Below are 19,261 nucleotides of genomic sequence, written 5' to 3' on the forward strand. Positions count from 1 at the left end.
TGATGGGCCCCCAGCTGGGCCTTAACCAGTCCTAGTATCTCCTATAGTAACATCACAAATGTGTTGTGACACTCACAGTGCAGCCCTTGTGCAGCTTACTTACATTTTGAACCTCACTGATCAGCCAGGAAGCCAAGGACCCTCGCATGCACTGGTTTATGACAAAAGAAGTACGCCAGATCTTTCAAGTTGTGCAAGAACAATAGAAGACCTGAATCTAATTTATCATCAAAGTGTTAAATTGGGGGGGGGGGTTGCCATCTTGGAGTTAGTATGATCTAGGTAATAGAGAATGACAGACCACGTGACTTTCGCGCATTGCATGCCGGTAACTCGTGGCAAAACAATCCAAGTACCACATCAAATTTACCCTTGAATGACGTCACATTTTCAATCTCTATTGGTGTGATCGACCCAGAATAACAGTTTATTCGAGTTCTAATTGTGTAATTAGTTTGTTTATTACGACATTTGTAATGTTATTCAACACAACATTGAAATTCTACTATTTTTAGTCATGCTCAAAAAAAAGGATCATCAGTGTATATAACCACCTCAGCTGGCAAATCATTAAAAAAAACAATTCACTTTTGGAACGCCACAAGATTTTTCCGTACTGCCAGAAAAGCTGCTATTTAGAAATGCTCACCATCACCCAGAAAGACAGTTGTTCATCTGAGATACAACAACACCTATGTTCAATTATTATTATTAATTGGTTTTATTTGAAAAGGAAAAATGCACAATATTAACATAAGTGTTGTGATTCAATGTTTTGTACCACAGTTAGCTTAAGATCATTTGCATCTGTAGGGCCTGGCAAATTACATGCAGAAGATCATAAAAGTATTACAAAAAAGTAAAACACAACACACGTGACAAATCCACACAACCATAAACACACACACACACACACACACACACACACACACACACACACACGCACACACACACACACACACACAAAACACATCATTATAGACATTTCATTTTGTTATTAAAACACTGTTGTCAGTGACCTTGAACACAGTAGCATCTAAAAACACAACCCTGTCTAGTTTCCTATCATCTATATTTATTAACCAGCGATCCCTTATATGTGCTGAGGCAGTTCTAGTATGATCTGGTCTAAAAGCACGCTTTCCTAATATGAATAATCTGAGTGAGACACGCAACCAGTTAAGCTCTGGTGGTATACATTTTGAGCCAGTATGGCCATTATTTTATTTAATAATTTGACTAAAAATATTTGAACACCACACTATAAAGAAATATACAAACATCCTAAATTCTTGTTAACCAATTCTTAAGCGTTAAAAAATAGTTTCATATTGTATTTTAAACTGGAGTTTTCCCTCCTCTTGCGACTTGCATAGACTTTAGTTGTTCAGTTGTTAAGTAAGTGTTCATTTGGCAAATTCCTATCTCTGATTTGTTGGAGAGTCTTGATCTGAAGCAGCTGAAATAAAAACAAACAAACAATAAAAAAAGCTTTAGTTTCTGTTTGGTTTGGCAGTGATGAACGATAAAGATCCATGAAATGTAGCCCACACACACTAAAAATGAGAATATCACAGAAAGATTTGTCTCACCACTCAAAGATGGCCAGTGTGATCACAAGCACTGTGATTCCTGCAGTCTGCAGTAGAGCAAAGAGACCAATACCACCTGAATGTTCAAACAAAAGATTTTAAAGTTTGCCTTCCTGAAGAATACTGTGTGAAGTAAAAAAAAGTCGAACAATCAGCAATCACAAAGATTCTTTAAGAGTGTGATAGACAAGACAACAATAATTCATAAACAGGAATGCAAAATGCCTCTTTGCATTCAGTTGAATGAATACTGGTTAACATTACCTTCAGTATTCACACGAATCTCTGGTGATGTCTGATTACCCAGATCATTAGTGGCCACACAGTAATAAACTCCTCCATCTGTTACACTGAAGCTGTAAATCTCTCCTTCAGATACTTTCACAGCTCCATCTCTGCTCTTCTTGAACCAGGTGAAGCTGCTGACTGGCGGTTTGGCTTTACTATAACAAGCTAGGTTCACCTGACTGCCTGCTGGCACTGAACCTGATGGGTTGATAAATGCTGTGGTTTCTTTGGGAAGCACTGGAAAAAAAAGGGGGGAAAATAGCTCTAACACGGATTCCTATTATCCATTATAAACATTCAATATTCCATTACTCATTGTTTACTCACAGGATCCATAAAAACACTATGATTGTCTTACATGAAACACTGAGAGTCTCTTCTGTCTCTGCTGTCTTGATGTCGTTTCCTTGGTTCACAGGATATCTGGCAGAGCAGCTGATCTTCTTTCCATCATGTGTGTCTGACAGAGTGATGGTCTGCTGGATTTTAGTTGTAAAGCTTCCATCTGTGTTTTCCTCTATTTTGTTGTGAGAGTCTTGTTGGAGATTCCAGGTGAGTTGAGGAGGGGAGTGTGGACAGGGAGTGAGAGCTGAGCAGGTTATAGTGACAGACTCCTTCTCCTTCAGATCACCTTGGATTGTAATATTGGGCCTCCAAGGAAAATCTGTGGTTTGAAATGATATATCTATATAAATAACACAGATCATCAAGTCACGAAGAGATAATTTAGCTCTTGTAAGACATGTGAACACTGAAGTCTGTGGGTATGAATATAACAGCAGCAGAAAAATCACAAACCTTTTTCCAAAAAAACAGAGAATGCTCTAGAGAATGCAAAGGAAAAACACCATGCAATGAATTGGAAGTAATCTTTACTTTAAATACTGAAGGTTTTCTAGTTTCTTCATTTCTCTAATAATCATCGTGCAATGGTATAGGCACAGGAACACTTCTGAAAACCACTTTATTTTGCTCCACCCACGCTGCCATGTTGGCTCTATCTTTTTCACCTATCTTGTGTGCTTCTTGGAAATTTGTACCACTGAAATGTTCTCCTTAGGCATCCTCTCAGTCTCCATGACAGTAATAAACAATCAGTTTAAAAATTCAGCTGTTTTTTCTCCTAGACATCTCCATACCTGCACAGGTATCTGAACCGGCCACATTTCCACTCTTCATATAGGTGCCCTACCAGTACAGACTATAATTCAGTGCTACACTCTAACCTGTTCACATGCTTAACTTTCTTTGGAGAAACATAGGTTGCACTAAATGGTCTTTTCAGCACAGTGTCTAAACAGTGCAATAACAGAATGTCTCTGTAGCAAAAAAGTGCTAAGCTGCTGCAGTTTTAGCACTTAAGCCTGTGTTGTTCTGAAACAAACCAAAAAAAAAATCCCAAGAATATTACTTTAAAGTAACTTTGTTTTCCTTTCGTCACATTAATTAAATAAAGGATGTAAATGTTTTGCAGATCATTTCATTCTATATGGAAATACAAATATATGTATATTCAGCTGTCAGTCTGGATACTCATTATGATAGTATTGTTGATTTTGGTCTCCACAGACATATATGCCAGTTCATGAAGAGCGATTATTAAAATATTGAACTATAAACTAATTAAAAAAAATCTTTACCTCTGACTGTTATTTGAAGAGGATCACAATGAGCTGTCGCCTTGAATGGTTCACTCTCTACTCTGAAGAAATATGTGTCTGTGTATGTGGTGGTTAAATTAGAAAACAGAGTGGTGCAGTCTCTCTGACTCAGGTTCCCAGTAATACTCATTGGATAGATGTTAACTGCTCCATTACTGTTGTAGATCACATTGTTTGGGTAAATGACAATTCTGGAATCCTTTTTTATCCACACTCCAACGATTTTTCTTGTGCTCTTAAACTTCTGTTCTTCTTTGAGTGTGAAGCTACATGGGATTTTCAAACAAGATCCACTCAGTGCTTCCAGCTTCTTTGGTGCAGTTATGAAGAGGTCTGCTTCATCAGGGCAGTCAGCCAAAGCATCTGTAAATACAGCATTATATTTAGCAGCAGACATTTTCCCCCTCCGTTTAACAGTGTGTGCTGATATTTTTCAATCAGGGAATGAGCAGACGGCTCCATCTATAATGGTCTTTTGGCATAATTCTAAATTAATGTAGAGTATAAATTACCCCTATAATATCTTTGAATAACTGAATAAACAGCTCACCTGGAACAAAGAAGACAATCAGTATCATGCCAACTTTCACCATGTTCATAGACAGAATCTTGTTCCCTGGGTTGGCAAAAAAAACTTGTTAATTTAATAATATAACTACACAAAAACTATAAATAAAAATACTATAATAATAAAATAATAATAAAAAACTATAATAACTCGTGTTTTCGTGACTACAAGTAAAGCACTAGTAAACACAATAATGTCTCTGTCAGTACGGTAAAAGAAAAACAACAGAATAAGTTTCAGTATCACAAAACTAAGAAATAAAAGCATAAAATATTTTCTTACCAATCGAGTTCATGTCAGGTCTTTTTTAGCAGAATTCTAATAACCCAAGTGAACTACTTTTTGTCATGTCAGAAATGAGGAAGTATAAAGATACTCACTGAGAACAAGTGTGAAACAGTCAATGTTATGCTTCCTGCTTAACATGCAAAAGAGGAAGTCAGAGTCTAAAATGACTTGTCCACCCTGCAAGACATTTTAGACTCCTTACATGCCCTTAAGTTAAACCTGGTGCAGCGGGAATTATAATTACTGCAGACCTGCTGGAGCGGCATTTGAAGATGCTGCAGCATAAAACCAAGGTGCAGAGCGCCCTGTTACAGGTTGTGACTGAATTAAAATGTATGTTGCTATCCTCTTTCGGGGCTGCCAGCAACATGCCTCCCCGCTGCTGCCTGCCCTCTTCCCCTCCTCTTCTGCCTCACGAGCACCCTGTACCTGCTCCAGACAAGTTTTCTGAAGAGCTGGACAGGAGCGGAGGATTTCTGACACAATGTGCTCTCATTTTCAGGCAGAGGCTCCGAGGAGCCTTTTTGAACAGCCTGAAATGTGAGTTGGCAATAAAGGACTTACCAAAAATAATTAGATGAATGAATTAATATGTGTATTAGGTTAGATGACCACATGCACAAGTATGGAGGAACGGAAGAAAGTCTGGGGGTTTTTGGGTGAAGTCTCCTCCCTGGAAGTGGAGACGGATGGAGAGCACGCAGGCAGACGAGGAGGAGCCCATGCAGCTGGAACAGGCCCGTCTCAGCCCATCAGCTTGTACTCATGCTGCCCCGACATCAGCCAGCGCATATTGGGAATGGCAAAGGCACCAATCGGTTTTCTATCGCCCATTTGCTGGGAGTAAGGGCGCCCTCGTTTGCGAGGTGCGCTTGCTTCTTGCGGCACAGGGAGGAGAGGGCGGGGCGGTGGGGGATTCTCTGGCTGGCTGGGGCGGCATCTAATAACCAACTCGCAAAATAAAACAAAATAAAAACAAAACAACAAACATGAAAACACGAGACATTATGATACAGACTTATAATTTGTACTGATGTTTTTTTGAAATTCTATACGCAAAAAGTGAGCTCGAAAGCCCTCGGTGCGCCTGCTTGCTGCTGTGCTGAAGTCAAAGTAAACTTTATTGTCATCTCCGCTACATACAGTCCAGTATATAGAGAGACGAGACAACGGGCCTCCAGTTACAGCAGTGCAAGTAAACAAACAACAAATATAAGAAGAGTAAGAAAATAAATATGCACTTGCGAACGAAACGACGCAAGTCGCTGGAGAACAAAAGTTTTTTCTTTCTCTCACCTTCTCTCTCGCACTTTTTTTCAGCTTCAATCCGCACGGCGAGCCTTGTGCTTAGCGCTGGGAAGAGGGGGGAGGGGCGGTAGTTACACTCACGGTAGCACAGGAACAGAGCAGGAGGGAGAGACAGAGAAGGAGCCAGGGACAACAACGTCACATTAGAAAGGTATAGTAATCATCCACAATTATTTTCAGTTGCGGATGATAAAGGATTCAGAAAGTTTTTTCATGCAGGTCCATATGACAGAGAATATGCATGTTCTTTTTGTTTTCATATTTTAATTTATATTTAATTGTGTTGTGGTTTGTAGTTTTTTGTGTTGTTTCACTTTAAATTTGTTTAAAAGGGAAAAGTTGAAAATTTAAATAGTTAAAAGTTGAAATGTAAATAGTTGTGTTTTGTATTATCTGATTTTTTGTATTACATTTTATGTGGAGTGAATAAATAAAAGTATATTTACGCTGGCCCCTAGAGACAAAGCACGTACAAACCCCGAATCACGTACAAAACACAACAGAAGTGCTCCGGGATGCTAGGCACAGTGTTGAGCTTTTGTTACCTAGTGGTAGAGTTGGATGTCTCGAGACCGGTCTTGGTCTCGAGACCGGTCTCGAGACCACTTTTACGTGGTCTTGGTCTCGTCTTGGTCTCGACGGACTTTTGTCTTGGTCTTGTCTTGGTCTCGACGGACTTTTGTCTTGGTCTCGGTCTTGGTCTCGACGGACTTTTGTCTTGGTCTTGGTCTCGCTGTCTCGGTCTTGCGCTCTCAAATCGACATAGTGTTCGGGAGATTTGGAGTCAACCATCAGCGGAGCGGGGGGTGTCTTACTGGGCTTAAGCCCGTGTCATTTTTTCAGAAGCATGGGGTTTTTTGGAGTGTAATTTGTTTGTTAGATGCCTGACTGACAACTGTATAAAACAAAAACAACACACGAAGCACAGAGCGCACCGTCGTAAATTCCCCCTGATTTTGGTATGATCCGAGCTTTGGCTCTAGGCGACTGAGCACAGCACCCATGTGAGCGAGGGGGGAGAAGCTGCTGCTTGCGAGTTTGCTGCAGAGGAGAGCTTAAGTTTGACCAGGTACCAACGGAAATCATTCGTACTGAACTAATAATGTAAATATGACGGTATATCACAAAAGATTGATATCAAACTGATCACTTGGTTGCGTTACTTACTCTTCGAGTGAATCAACAAATGGATAAATAAAAAGCCGAACGACAATGCTGATTTTTTTTTAGAGAGTCTTAGCTTACATCTCATATTTTCAGTTGTTACCCTCCACGGCTAAACAAACTCTCTAAATCGGTTTCAGTTGTGTACTGATGAACACAACAATGGACATAAGGAGCTTCTTTCAAAGAAAAAACTCAGGTAGATGTTATTTTATATATTATGCTTTGTATGTTGTTCAGTATATCTATGCAAAACAAGAGGAATTTCAATACACAGCAGTATATTCACAGTTGAAACCAGCATTTACATACACTTTAGGGAGAAAACATAAAACCTTTTTTTTACTGTTAAACATCAATTTAGAGTAAACTTTTGTTTTAGATAAATAAATGTTGTAATGTCTTTTGAATTAGTTAAATGTCAGAATAAAAAGAGGGAGCTGTCTATTTTAATCACTTTCATCAAATGTAGGAGTACATATACACTAAGTTTATTGTTAATTAAGATTAATTAAGAAAACTCCAGATGATTCCATTCTGAGCTTAAGAAGCTTCTGATTGGTTAGTAGAGTCCATGTGGGTAAATTGGTGGCACAGCTGTGGATGCATATAAGGCAAAACACAGAGCCTGTTTCTTTGAAATGGGAAAGTTTCTTTGAAAAATCAAGAGATGTCAACCAAAACACCTGGAAAAGAATTCTGGAAAAGAATTCTGGAAAAGAATTGTGGAGCTCCATAAGTGTGACTCAATTTTGAATACAATTTGGTGCCATTTACAATTAAGAAATACAGACAGTTTCTCTCTTTACTCTTAAAGTTAACAAATATGTTTTTTATATTTATCAATTTAAAAAAAGAAACATTTAGTCTGATTTGATGTTACAATTAAAAAGTGTTTGTGTTTTTACCTGAAGAGTATGTAAATATCTGGTTTCCACTGTATATTTGTGTTTGGCTTGATTGTCAGCACAAAGAGGGAGAGAGAGGAACAGAGAGGGAGAGAGACGACGAAAATGACGACAGAACAGAGATGGAACAAGAGCAGGTGAGACACACATGTTAGTCAAATGGTTGTTTGCCAAAAACTTATGAGAACATGTATCTCGTACCTATTGTATCTTTTTAGATAGCGTTTGTTACTTTTAAAATTCTATATTTATTAAGTTATGCAGGCTTGTTTGCTCAACAAGGCTAAATAATTATATAAACTTTTCAGAATCTAAATAGTGTACTTTGGTAGAATTAAAAAATAAGTGTAGTGCAGGTCTAAGATGATTTTTAGTGCTGCTATCATCTAGTTCTGATTCTGGTTCTGTCTTGGTTACTGTTGTAGTCCTGTTTTAATTCTGGATCAGTTCTGGGTCTGGTTGAATTGGGGTTTAGTCCCTGTGTCTTGATACAGGCCCGACTTTGTTCTGCCTTGCTGCTTAATTAAAAAACTTGTTTAAGGTGTCCTGCATATGTGTGTGTGTGTGTGTGTGTATATATGTATATATATATATATGTATATATATATATATATATATATATATATATATATATATATATGAAGTCATTCTTTTTTGAACAAAGCTCAAAACAGAGCCTAATAATCTTTCAGTCATTTCTACCCTCACTTAATTTCCTTTGGCTGCTCAGCTCTCACACAGTGGCTCAGCTACGCTCCAATCCCTCCATATTGTGGCCAATCACATGCAAGGATATAGGATAATATCATTATGTGAAAAACAGAGAGGGTGAGAGACGCAACAGTCAAGTGGAGCATGCGTCTGTCCTCTCAGTGAGTGAGTGAGACAGTAGACAGCGGTGAGGAGGGCTGTGCGAAAGCAAAAACGCATAAATATGCCCGAGACCCGTAAACGAAGCAGCATCTGGCTGCAGTTTAAAGACTTTTTTTGTCTCGGTCTTGGTCTTGGTCTTGGTCTCGTCTCGTCTTGGTCTCGTCTCGTCTTGGTCTCGTCTCAACTTGGTCTTGGTCTTGTCTTGGTCTCGATACCCTCTGGTCTTGGTCTTGTCTTGGTCTCGATACCCTCTGGTCTTGGTCTGGTCTTGGTCTTGTCTTGGTCTCGATACCCTCTGGTCTTGGTCTTGTCTTGGTCTCAGATTAGGCGGTCTTGACTACAAGTCTACCTAGTGGCTACACAAGCCAGGAAGTACCGACGACCGGATTTGGTGTGTGGTAGTAACAGGTAAATGAACATTTTTTTTTAAATTATTTGAATATATATAAGTGCTTGTGTATAAATACACAAACAATACACATATGCTTTCAATTGTGTAATTTAAGTGATCTAGGTAGCTCTGTTTTGGAAGTTCAGTTAACGCTAGAAATGTGTTTTGGAGTTTGTACGTGCTTTGTCTCTAGGGGCCACCGCATATATTTATATATAAACACATATAATTTTTTTTACATTAGTAATTCCTTTTGTGCATAATTTTATATTATTGTTAATAATAAATTAATTAAAGCAACAAAACAACCTGAAGAGTCGGTTGGGAGCCAAAAGAGCCGGCTCTCTAAAAAGAGACGGATATCCCATCACTATTGGATAGGTACTAATTGCTTTAAATTTCTGTTCTTCTTTGGGTGTGAAGCTACATGGGATTTGCAAACAAGATCCACTCCCTAAGAAAAAAAGGCACCAGTGAAACCATGGCAAAAAGTTAGCCCTGGTGTGTGTATTTAAGTCTTTGGTCTACATCTGCTTGTTTTCACATCCAGCTGTGTTTTGTCATGTGTGGTCCATGCTTTGAAAAACACTGAAACATACAAAGCATTATTGCCCTAATTGTACTGAAGCTTCGAAACAATCTGAAACCATCTCTACAGTGACATCAACATACCTTGATAATGCTTTTCTTTGAAACGGTGATGCAGAAAAGCCCTACACAAATCCAAACAAAACTACGTATTATACTAGACAGTCAATAAATATGATCAACATGTTTTGGAGAAATACCTGCACAAACAAGGCAAGAAAAATATTGAGGCCGTTAAAGATGGCGATGTAATGATCTTCAGTGTGCTTCAGCAAAATTTTCCCTCTGTTAATGTTTCTGTTTCTCACAGCCCTCAAACTTTGTAAAGGATAAAGGTAAAAAGGTCAAATTGATCCCATTTCATAGGATAATTCTGACCAATCGTATCAATCCATTTCATGTACACTTTTAAATTATCCTCTGCTGAGCAAATTCTGAACCATGGAGAAACTTTATACAGCTGTGTATGCTGTATCTTATAACACTGGTCTGAAGATTTACTGAGTGTGGAGTCTGGGTCATACTGAACTAGCATTACTCCTGCTGTTTATGAGATATGCGCAGCAGAAGCGTCAGTGGGAATAAAAAGGGAAAAGAAAAAAAAACTTAATTTGCCATTGTGGTGCAGGAAGCAGATAACCAGTAAAGGTGACTAAAGGGTATTGACAACACCACCTGGGGAGAGAGTTACACCCCAGGAAAGATTACTATGGCCAGTGCAAATGTTGTACTAGTTACAAAAGCCCACAGGTTCATTAATACCAAGCAGAGGTGAGGCAGGATTTGAGTGAACAAAATTCATTGCTGCGTGCAAAAAATGTATTTCAGTGTTTGCTGTTATCCCACACACACACAATAGCAGCCCCTCTCGCTCCGTTTTTGCATTTGCGCTCGCTCGCAATGTGTTGCTCGCGCTCTCAACATTTCTGCCGGTGCGCGCTCCACTCTTTCTGTACACAGTTATATTTGTGCCACAAAACCAGCCAATCGCAGACTTGGATGCAAAAAAATCTAATTGGCTGTTTTGGTCTCCAATCAGCTCGAAATGACGAAATGCAATATCCCAGAATCCATTTCGTCCAAAACTCAAACGAGGCTGTGGCGGAGGAACACAGAGTGGCAGAGTTTGAAATATTACTCTGTCTGGGTCACAAAATAAACTTTTAAGATATTTTCATGCGAGAATGATGCTGTGTAAACTTTAAATATCTGCTCGATTTAACAAGACATCACATATTTTCCTGTTACCCACCAGCTGATCACAGTGCTGGACTGGCCATCGCCCGGTGGGCCGATGGTGATTTTTTACTTTTATGTTTGTTTCTTTGTTTGTTTGTTTTGAAAGGTGGTCGATTAGCCAATTGGTCATGATCAACTTGATCAACAGGCATCTCCGTGGCTGTGACCTTGCCATACTCCCTTCTGGTAGATTTCCACTAGCAGGTGGTTCCCTGTTATCAACTCCTGCAAACAAAACGAGGGTGAGAGTCTCCTATATTTCTATCACTGAAGGACACGTAGTCCAAGGCCTTTAATATCAGGGCAGCATCTATTCAGTACTACACTATATAATTATCCACCATTTGACCTTAGAACTGAAGAAGCTTCTCAGATGAGAGGTGAAACATCTTTAAGCAACTTAAAGAAGTCCAGATGCTTTTCTTTCCAAGCTCTTAAGACTGTATTTCTGCCCTGCCAGCCACAGCAAAACCTGACATGTCTATTGTAATGCTTGTAAGTGCCAAGAAACACCATGTTTCCTCTGCTGTTATCATTTTGTACATAAAACATGTTAATTTAAAATCAGGATATTGTCGTGGTTCCGGGTCATTTGACCCAAAGTTTTGAGTTTACTTGTGTTTTGGTGACTGTTGTGTATTATGATTTCAGTTAAACTGGTTAGTTCTGAGTTAATTCTTATTAAGTCTCTGAGTTTAATTGTAATCAGTTTAGTTCCTTGTTTATTAGGTTCCCCTTGTGTCTTGTGCTCTGTGTCCCTCTCTGTGAGTTTGCGTTCCTTCATTTGCCCATATGTGTATTTATGTCAGCTTCTCCCTTTGTCCTGCGTCACGATCTCCCTCATTCGCTACTGTGTTTTCTGCCTGTACCTTAGTTTCTAGTTCTTTTTTCATCCAGATATAAAGCTGTGTTTTGAGTTTAGTTCTGCCTTTGAGTTTAGCATTTGGGTACAATCCTGCCTGCCGCACACAGTAACACATGTCAGATATGTTTCTAAATAAAGTTCATGTTGTAAAATAACTCCAATAATGACTTTGAAATACTGAAATACTCACCTGAAACAAACAGGAGAATCAGAAACATGCTGACTGCCTCCATGTTCACAGACAGGCTACTCTACTGCCTGGATTAAAAAAAAGAGAGATTATTTCACGTATGGAGCTGTAACACTGTGCTTAATATTTTTAAAGCAATTTCATAATAAAAATGTTCCTTGACCATTCATACATTCTTTTTTCTTGTAGTTCTTTCTTTTTAAAATATGGTGAAATATAAAAAAAAATAAAACAAACCAGTTTCTGCAAAACTTTAACATCAGTAAATAAGATTACTTTACATGTACAGTGGGGCAAAAAAGTATTTAGTCAGCCACTGATTGTGCAAGTTCCCCCACTTAAAATGATGACAGAGGTCAGTAATTTGCACCAGAGGTACACTTCAACTGTGAGAGACAGAATGTGAAAAAAAAATCCATGAATTCACATGGTAGGATTTGTAAAGAATTTATTTGTAAATCAGGGTGGAAAATAAGTATTTGGTCAATAACAAAAATACAACTCAATACTTTGTAACATAACCTTTGTTGGCAATAACAGAGGTCAAACGTTTACTATAGGTCTTTACCAGGTTTGCACACACAGTAGCTGGTATTTTGGCCCATTCCTCCATGCAGATCTTCTCAAGAGCAGTGATGTTTTGGGGCTGTCGCCGAGCAACACGGACTTTCAACTCCCGCCACAGATTTTCTATGGGGTTGAGGTCTGGAGACTGGCTAGGCCACTCCAGGACTTTCAAATGCTTCTTACGGAGCCACTCCTTTGTTGCCCGGGCGGTGTGTTTTGGATCATTGTCATGTTGGAAGACCCAGCCTCGTTTCATCTTCAAAGTTCTCACTGAAGGAAGGAGGTTTTGGCTCAAAATCTCACGATACTTGGCCCCATTCATTCTGTCCTTAACACGGATCAGTCGTCCTGTCCCCTTGGCAGAAAAACAGCCCCATAGCATGATGTTTCCACCCCCATGCTTCACAGTAGGTATGGTGTTCTTGGGATGCAACTCAGTATTCTTCTTCCTCCAAACACGACGAGTTGAGTTTATACCAAAAAGTTCTACTTTGGTTTCATCTGACCACATGACATTCTCCCAATCCTCTGCTGTATCATCCATGTGCTCTCTGGCAAACTTCAGACGGGCCTGGACATGCACTGGCTTCAGCAGCGGAACACGTCTGGCACTGCGGGATTTGATTCCCTGCCGTTGTAGTGTGTTACTGATGGTGACCTTTGTTACTTTGGTCCCAGCTCTCTGCAGGTCATTCACCAGGTCCCCCCGTGTGGTTCTGGGATCTTTGCTCACCGTTCTCATGATCATTTTGACCCCACGGGATGAGATCTTGCGTGGAGCCCCAGATCGAGGGAGATTATCAGTGGTCTTGTATGTCTTCCATTTTCTGATGATTGCTCCCACAGTTGATTTTTTCACACCAAGCTGCTTGCCTATTGTAGATTCACTCTTCCCAGTCTGGTGCAGGTCTACAATTCTTTTCCTGGTGTCCTTCGAAAGCTCTTTGGTCTTGGCCATGGCGGAGTTTGGAGTCTGACTGGTTGAGGCTGTGGACAGGTGTCTTTTATACAGATGATGAGGTCAAACAGGTGCCATTTATACAGGTAACGAGTCGGGGACAGAAAAGCTTCTTACAGAAGACGTTACAGGTCTGTGAGAGCCAGGGATTTTCCTTGTTTGAGGTGACCAAATACTTATTTTCCACCCTGATTTACGAATAAATTCTTTACAAATCCTACCATGTGAATTCATGGATTTTTTTTTCACATTCTGTCTCTCACAGTTGAAGTGTACCTCTGGTGCAAATTACTGACCTCTGTCATCATTTTAAGTGGGGGAACTTGCACAATCAGTGGCTGACTAAATACTTTTTTGCCCCACTGTACCTGTCAGCGCAGTAAAGAAAAGTTAATTCAGTAATAAGGACTATATGTTACAGTCCCTGATAATGCATTGCTTTAAATGGAGAAAATCTTGAGGGATGGCTGTTATGAGGAAAGGCAGCCCTGACACATCGTTAGTAGTGGACCTTCGATTCATCGGGTGTTTCGGACATTATCACTAGACACCCTCATCCAAGGAGGCCCTGCCAGGGTTGAGCAGGCCCTGGAGTGTGTCACTGGTTTATGTTAACTTGTTGTTTCTCTTCTTCTTTCTCCTGTTTAGTTTCCTATAGTTTATTTTTCTATTTACTGCAACTGAGAAATAACACTTACCTCTTTAGCATTTATGGAGCACTGACTGGTCCTCTCAGCAGTGTTGGCTAGTTCTCTTATAGCCTGCCGTTGCACTTGTCCTCTGATCCCAAACTCTCTAAGCAGCTTTGCTGTTGTGCTGGCAACAAAGCCCCTGCACCCCACTTCCACCGGGCACACCTTGATCTTCCAGCCTCTGTCCTCTGCCTCAGCTGCCAAGTTGGCATACCGAAGCTTCTTATGCTCAAACGCTTCCTCAATTGCTTTCTCCCATGGTACCGTCAGCTCAATGAGTTTTTGGGAGTTAGACCAAAGGACGAGGTCTGGTCGCAAAGTTGTTGTTACGATCTATGTGGGAAAAATTAGCCTCTGTTCCAAGTCTGCTTGCATCTGCCAATCTCTGGCAACCTTCAGCGGGCCCAGGTCTGAGGTTGAGGGGGTTGTCCTTGGCTTGTCTCCTTCCCGGACAAATGTTGATGAAAACTGATGCTCCTCATGGTTCTTGAAAGGTTGAACGTTGATGGATATTCTTTTGCACTCCACTTTCTCAGCTAGAGACCTGAGAACCTGGTTGTGTCTCCATGTGTATCTGCCCTGAGTAAGGCTAGTCCTACAACCAACCGAGATGTGCTTGAATGTTGCTGGGACTGTACACAGGGGGCAAGATGGGTCCTTTCAAAACCACAACTTCAGATTTATTGGGGAAGGTAGCACATCGTATGTCGCTCGGATGATGAAACTTAGTCTATTAGACTCCATGCCCCAGATTTCACTACATGAGAGTTTCCTCTTTCCCACACTCTCCCAATTCACCCAGCAACCTTGTTTGGCCAGTGCCATGGCTCTGGCATGTCTGGCTGTTACCTCCTGTCAACGCACCTCCTCCACCACCATTTTTCGACGTTCGGTTACAGATGCCTTTTGCCACCGAGGTGTTACTGCGCCAAGACCAAATCGTCCTCTGCCCTGTTGGACGTGACCCACCACGTCAAGATGCCGAAGAGCTGATTTCGCCTGTAGCACAGATGTGGCTGGGGTTCACTTCCTCCCCGTTGCTAGGGTGGGAGCAGTGCCTCTCACTATGGGGTCCCGGGAGTCCGTGAGTGACATCTCAAGCCTCACTTTTGCACATTTAAACTCTTCAACCAGGCTAGGGACAGGCAATGACAGTATACCGTTGCTGTAGAGTCCAACACTGCTGAGGCATTTGGGAAGTCCGAGCCACTTCTTAACGTAGGAGCTCACTAGCCTCTCTAGTCGATTGGCATGATTGAGTGAGATCTTGTACATTGTCAATGGCCACAGTAGTCTGGGTAATAACCCAAACTGGAAGCACCAGAGTTTCAGTTTCCCTGGGAGTGCAGTGTTGTTAATCCGCTTGAGGTCATCAGCCAAGTTCTGCCTTAGTGGTTCTAGTTACCATGTATCATTGAGGTCTGCATTATACCACCGTCCCAGGCTCTTTATGGGCTTCTCTAAGACTGTTGGAATTGGTTCTCCACTGATATAGAATTGCTCAGCTGTCAGCTTTCCTTTTACGATGGAGATGCTGCAAGATTTACTTGGCTTAAACTCCATTCTTGCCCATTCTATATTTTTTCTGGAGCTTCTGTAGCAATCGCCTAGTACATGGTTTTGTTGTTGTACTGATGTTCATGTCATTCATGTAGTCTCTAATGGGAGGAAGACGAAGGCCGCTCTTGAGTCTCTCACCTCCTACTACCCACTGGGATGCCCACATGACCAACTCCATTGCTGTGATAAATGCCAGAGGGGAAATCGTGCAGCCTGCCATAACTCAAATTTCCAGGTGCTGCCAGACTGTGGTGGTGTTCTCAGCTGTCACACAAAACTGTAAATCCTGAAAGTAGGTCTTGACCAGTCCTGTAATGTGGTTTGGTACGATGAAATAGTTGAAGGCCATCCACAAGGTCTCGTGCGGAACTGACCCAAAGGCGTTGGCAAAAAAAAAAGACCACATGAAGGTCTCTTCGTTCTTTCTTGGCAGTTTGAATCTGGTGCCAGATGATGCTGGCATGCTCCAGGCATCCCGAGAAGCCCTGGATGCCAGCCTTCTGCACTGATGTGTCAATATAGTTGTTTCTTTGCAGGAAAGTAGATAGCCTTTGGGCCAAGACACTCTACGTTCAGCAGGCTGATCTGGCGAAACTGGCTGATGGATGAGGAGTTCTTCTCCTTAGGGATCAGAATACCTCCTGCTCTTCACCAAGCCTTTGGAATCACTCCTTTCTGCCACGCTACCTTTATCAAAAAAAAAAAAAAAAGTTATTGAATATGTGCAATACAATGTTTCCTTACCAAACAAGCCCAGGTGTAGTCTTATCCTTTAACAGTTTTAGCAGAATTACAGTGAACCGTGTTGCCCAGCCAATGTTAGAAAGAAGGAAATACAAACTTGCTTTTTAAGAAGGTGCATTGAAGTCAGTTTATCACAAAGCTGCTGAAATAAACTCTTCAGTTCTGCTAATGTTCTGTGAAAGAGGAAGTCTGACACATATTTAAACATGCAAATTACCTACACACTATCAAATACCCTTTTACTCACTTGAGGTTTTTTTTCAAGCTATGCAAACACAAATGATGTTGAAATGAGTAAGATTCAGAGTTCCTGAAAACTAACATTTTATTTTCAATTTCATTTTCCTTATATCTTAAAAGTGCAGATATATATTATTAAATATATTTCATATACTTATTTGGTGGAAAGTTTGCTGGTCCTATCCCCTGCGGGTTAAATTTTTTATTTAAAAAAAAGAAAGAAAAAACACTCATCTTGTCATAGAAGCAGTCCCTGCTGGGTGACCATGTTTGTTTTTGTTGTTGTTTCTCTCCCTGTCTCTCGTTTCTGCTTGGATGAGTGGATGTAAGTGAAGTTGCCCCCCCCCAATTTCACTCACATGTGTTTATAAGGTTGGGGAAACCTGCAGTCAGCTGAGACTGAAGAAGTCACTTGGATGAGTGACGAAACATTTCTCCAAATGAAAATGTCCAGATGAACAGAATCAACCTTTTGGGATTTACTTACCTGGATGATTAAGCACGCATCAAGACGTTATTTTATTAAAAATTTTAAAATGTTAGCAGCACAAAAAAAAAATTTTGCAGCACAAACGTTTGACATCAATTTTGTTTGATTCCATTAATGTGGGGGGGCTGGTTGACCTCTGTTGACCTCTAGAAATTTTTGTTAATATCTTTAAAATGATAGCGGCACAAACAGAAAATTTTGCAGCACAAACCAGCACAAACGTTTAACATCAATTTTCTTTGATTTGGGTAGTGTGTGTGTGTGTGTGTGTGTGTGTGTGTGGGGGGGGGGGGGGGGGGGGGGGGGCTGGTTGACCTTTTGACCTTTACATTTTCATTAATATCTTTAAAACAGAAGCAGCACAAACAACAATTTTAGCAGCACAAACCAGCACAAACGTAGCACAGTTGATTGACACCCATTTTGTTTGATTTAATTAATGTGGGGGGGCTGGTTGACCTCTGATGACCTCTAGAAATTTTTATTAATATCTTTTAAATGATAGTAGCACAAACAAAAAATTTTGCAGCACAAACCAGCACAAATGTAGCACAAACGTTTGACACCACTTTTGTTGGATTTGAAGAAGGTGGGGGGGGGGGCAACTTCACTCACATGATGAGTGGACCGTGTTGGGGTTTCCCGGAGGTATCTGGCTCTGAGGGTTTCCTGCCATTAAACCAGCCGCACGTGGAAGACCATGACACTCATCTGTTGCTGATCAGCCTCTTTTGAGGAGCTCCTGAACAGAGGAGCTGAGCCTCAGTCGATGCTGGATCGTTAAGAGAAATCATTTAGTTCAGTTCCCAGCAAGTGAGTGACAGTGTTTTCGGAGTGAAATGTGGCGTGTACTTACCGGTTTCTTGTTGTTTTCCAGAGTGTGCCGACACAAGTAGAGGGAGTTAAGCACTTTGTACATAAACACCATGAGGAGGAAGGAAGCTCACCACTTACACTAAAGAGGTCAGAAGGGGGGAAAAGAAACTCACACATGGAGGATTGTTTTACTTATCGTCATTGTCATTCACTGTAAATAAATTCAGAGTCCTGTGTTTCGGTCCTGCATCCACACCGCCCTTGACACATCTGGCATAATTATTTTAAGGTTGCCAATACCAGGAGCCACACACTGAAAATAAAAATGATTCATAATTTGGGGCATAATCAAGAGCAAAAAACAATAACAAACAAAAAAAAAAATAGAATGTAGCAGGGAAACTGAAAAGTACCAAAGAGTGCCAAAGACAATGGGTCACGCCAGAACTTCCAGCAACACGCCCCCCAATCCAACAAGTACCCGAATCCCAGGAAAGGGCAGCAAGTAGTGGTATAGGGAGAGGCAACACCACTCTCCATGACCAGGTGGCACAGTATTTCTGTGTATCATGGTGACTTGTTAAGTCGATTAATAATAATAATACATTTCTGCTACATCCTGGTAGGATTTCTACTGTGCTTCAAATACTACAGAAATGCTGGGACTGCATTTTAAAGTTATCAGACTCAGTAAACAGTTAAAAAAATGTACCCTTTAAAATATGAACCCTTTAAAATAAGCATGTTTTAGAAAAAGAATAGAATACCCACTTTATTTTCCATTCAGAACACACACCAGTTAATGCACATGGGAGGGAAATATCAGTGCATTTACTCACCATCAGACTGCACAATATAAATAATAAATAAATCTTCTTTATGCATTCTCAATCATCCATGTAAATAAAATCCAAAAGATGATTATGTTCATCTGGACGTAGAGTTTTCAGTGGAAGAAACGTTTCGTCACTCATCCAAGTGACTTCTTCAGTCTCAGCTGACTGCAGGTTTCCCCAATCTTATAAACAGTACATTTGCATAATAACCGAAACTAGCACCACTGAGGAACAATGGGCTGGAGGTCAATTCCTTCATCATAATTATGCAAATTTTCATCACCATTGATCAACAACCACTGATCAAAGGCCATGAGTACCATTCACAGAGAGTTGGGGAATGGCTGCTATCACAGCGTTGAAAGATGGCGAAAGATGTACACTTAGGCCCCCTCCTCAATTCAGAGATGGTCTTTCCGTTTTCATGTATTGGCC

At 40.6% G+C, this 19,261-nt stretch overlaps 1 protein-coding gene across 1 annotated transcript; it reads right to left on the reverse strand.

Moving 5' to 3' along the window:
- Positions 1-1,324: 1,324 nt before the first annotated feature.
- Positions 1,325-4,404, reverse strand: LOC148101400 (myelin-associated glycoprotein-like). Its single transcript, XM_087846050.1, has 7 exons — positions 4,392-4,404; positions 4,092-4,157; positions 3,521-3,904; positions 2,239-2,544; positions 1,857-2,117; positions 1,593-1,668; positions 1,325-1,459 (listed from the first exon to the last, which is right to left on the reverse strand). Exons 1-7 carry the CDS (start codon positions 4,402-4,404, stop codon positions 1,339-1,341), a joined length of 1,227 nt encoding a protein of 408 aa, XP_087702176.1. The 3' UTR covers positions 1,325-1,338.
- Between the last annotated feature and the right edge of the window lie 14,857 nt (positions 4,405-19,261).

Source organism: Neolamprologus brichardi, chromosome 9 (genome assembly GCF_056152115.1).
Source record: "Neolamprologus brichardi isolate AB-2024 chromosome 9, ASM5615211v1, whole genome shotgun sequence".
Lineage (NCBI taxonomy): Eukaryota > Metazoa > Chordata > Actinopteri > Cichliformes > Cichlidae > Neolamprologus > Neolamprologus brichardi.

What these genes read in the sequence shown, in the direction of transcription:
- LOC148101400 (XM_087846050.1), bottom strand. An exon ending in AGAGACTCTCAGTGTTTCAT is followed by an intron (nt 2,118 to 2,238) that starts GTAAGACAATCA and finishes TTTTTTTTCCAG; the next exon opens with TGCTTCCCAAAGAAACCACA. An exon ending in GATTCGTGTGAATACTGAAG is followed by an intron (nt 1,669 to 1,856) that starts GTAATGTTAACC and finishes TTGAACATTCAG; the next exon opens with GTGGTATTGGTCTCTTTGCT.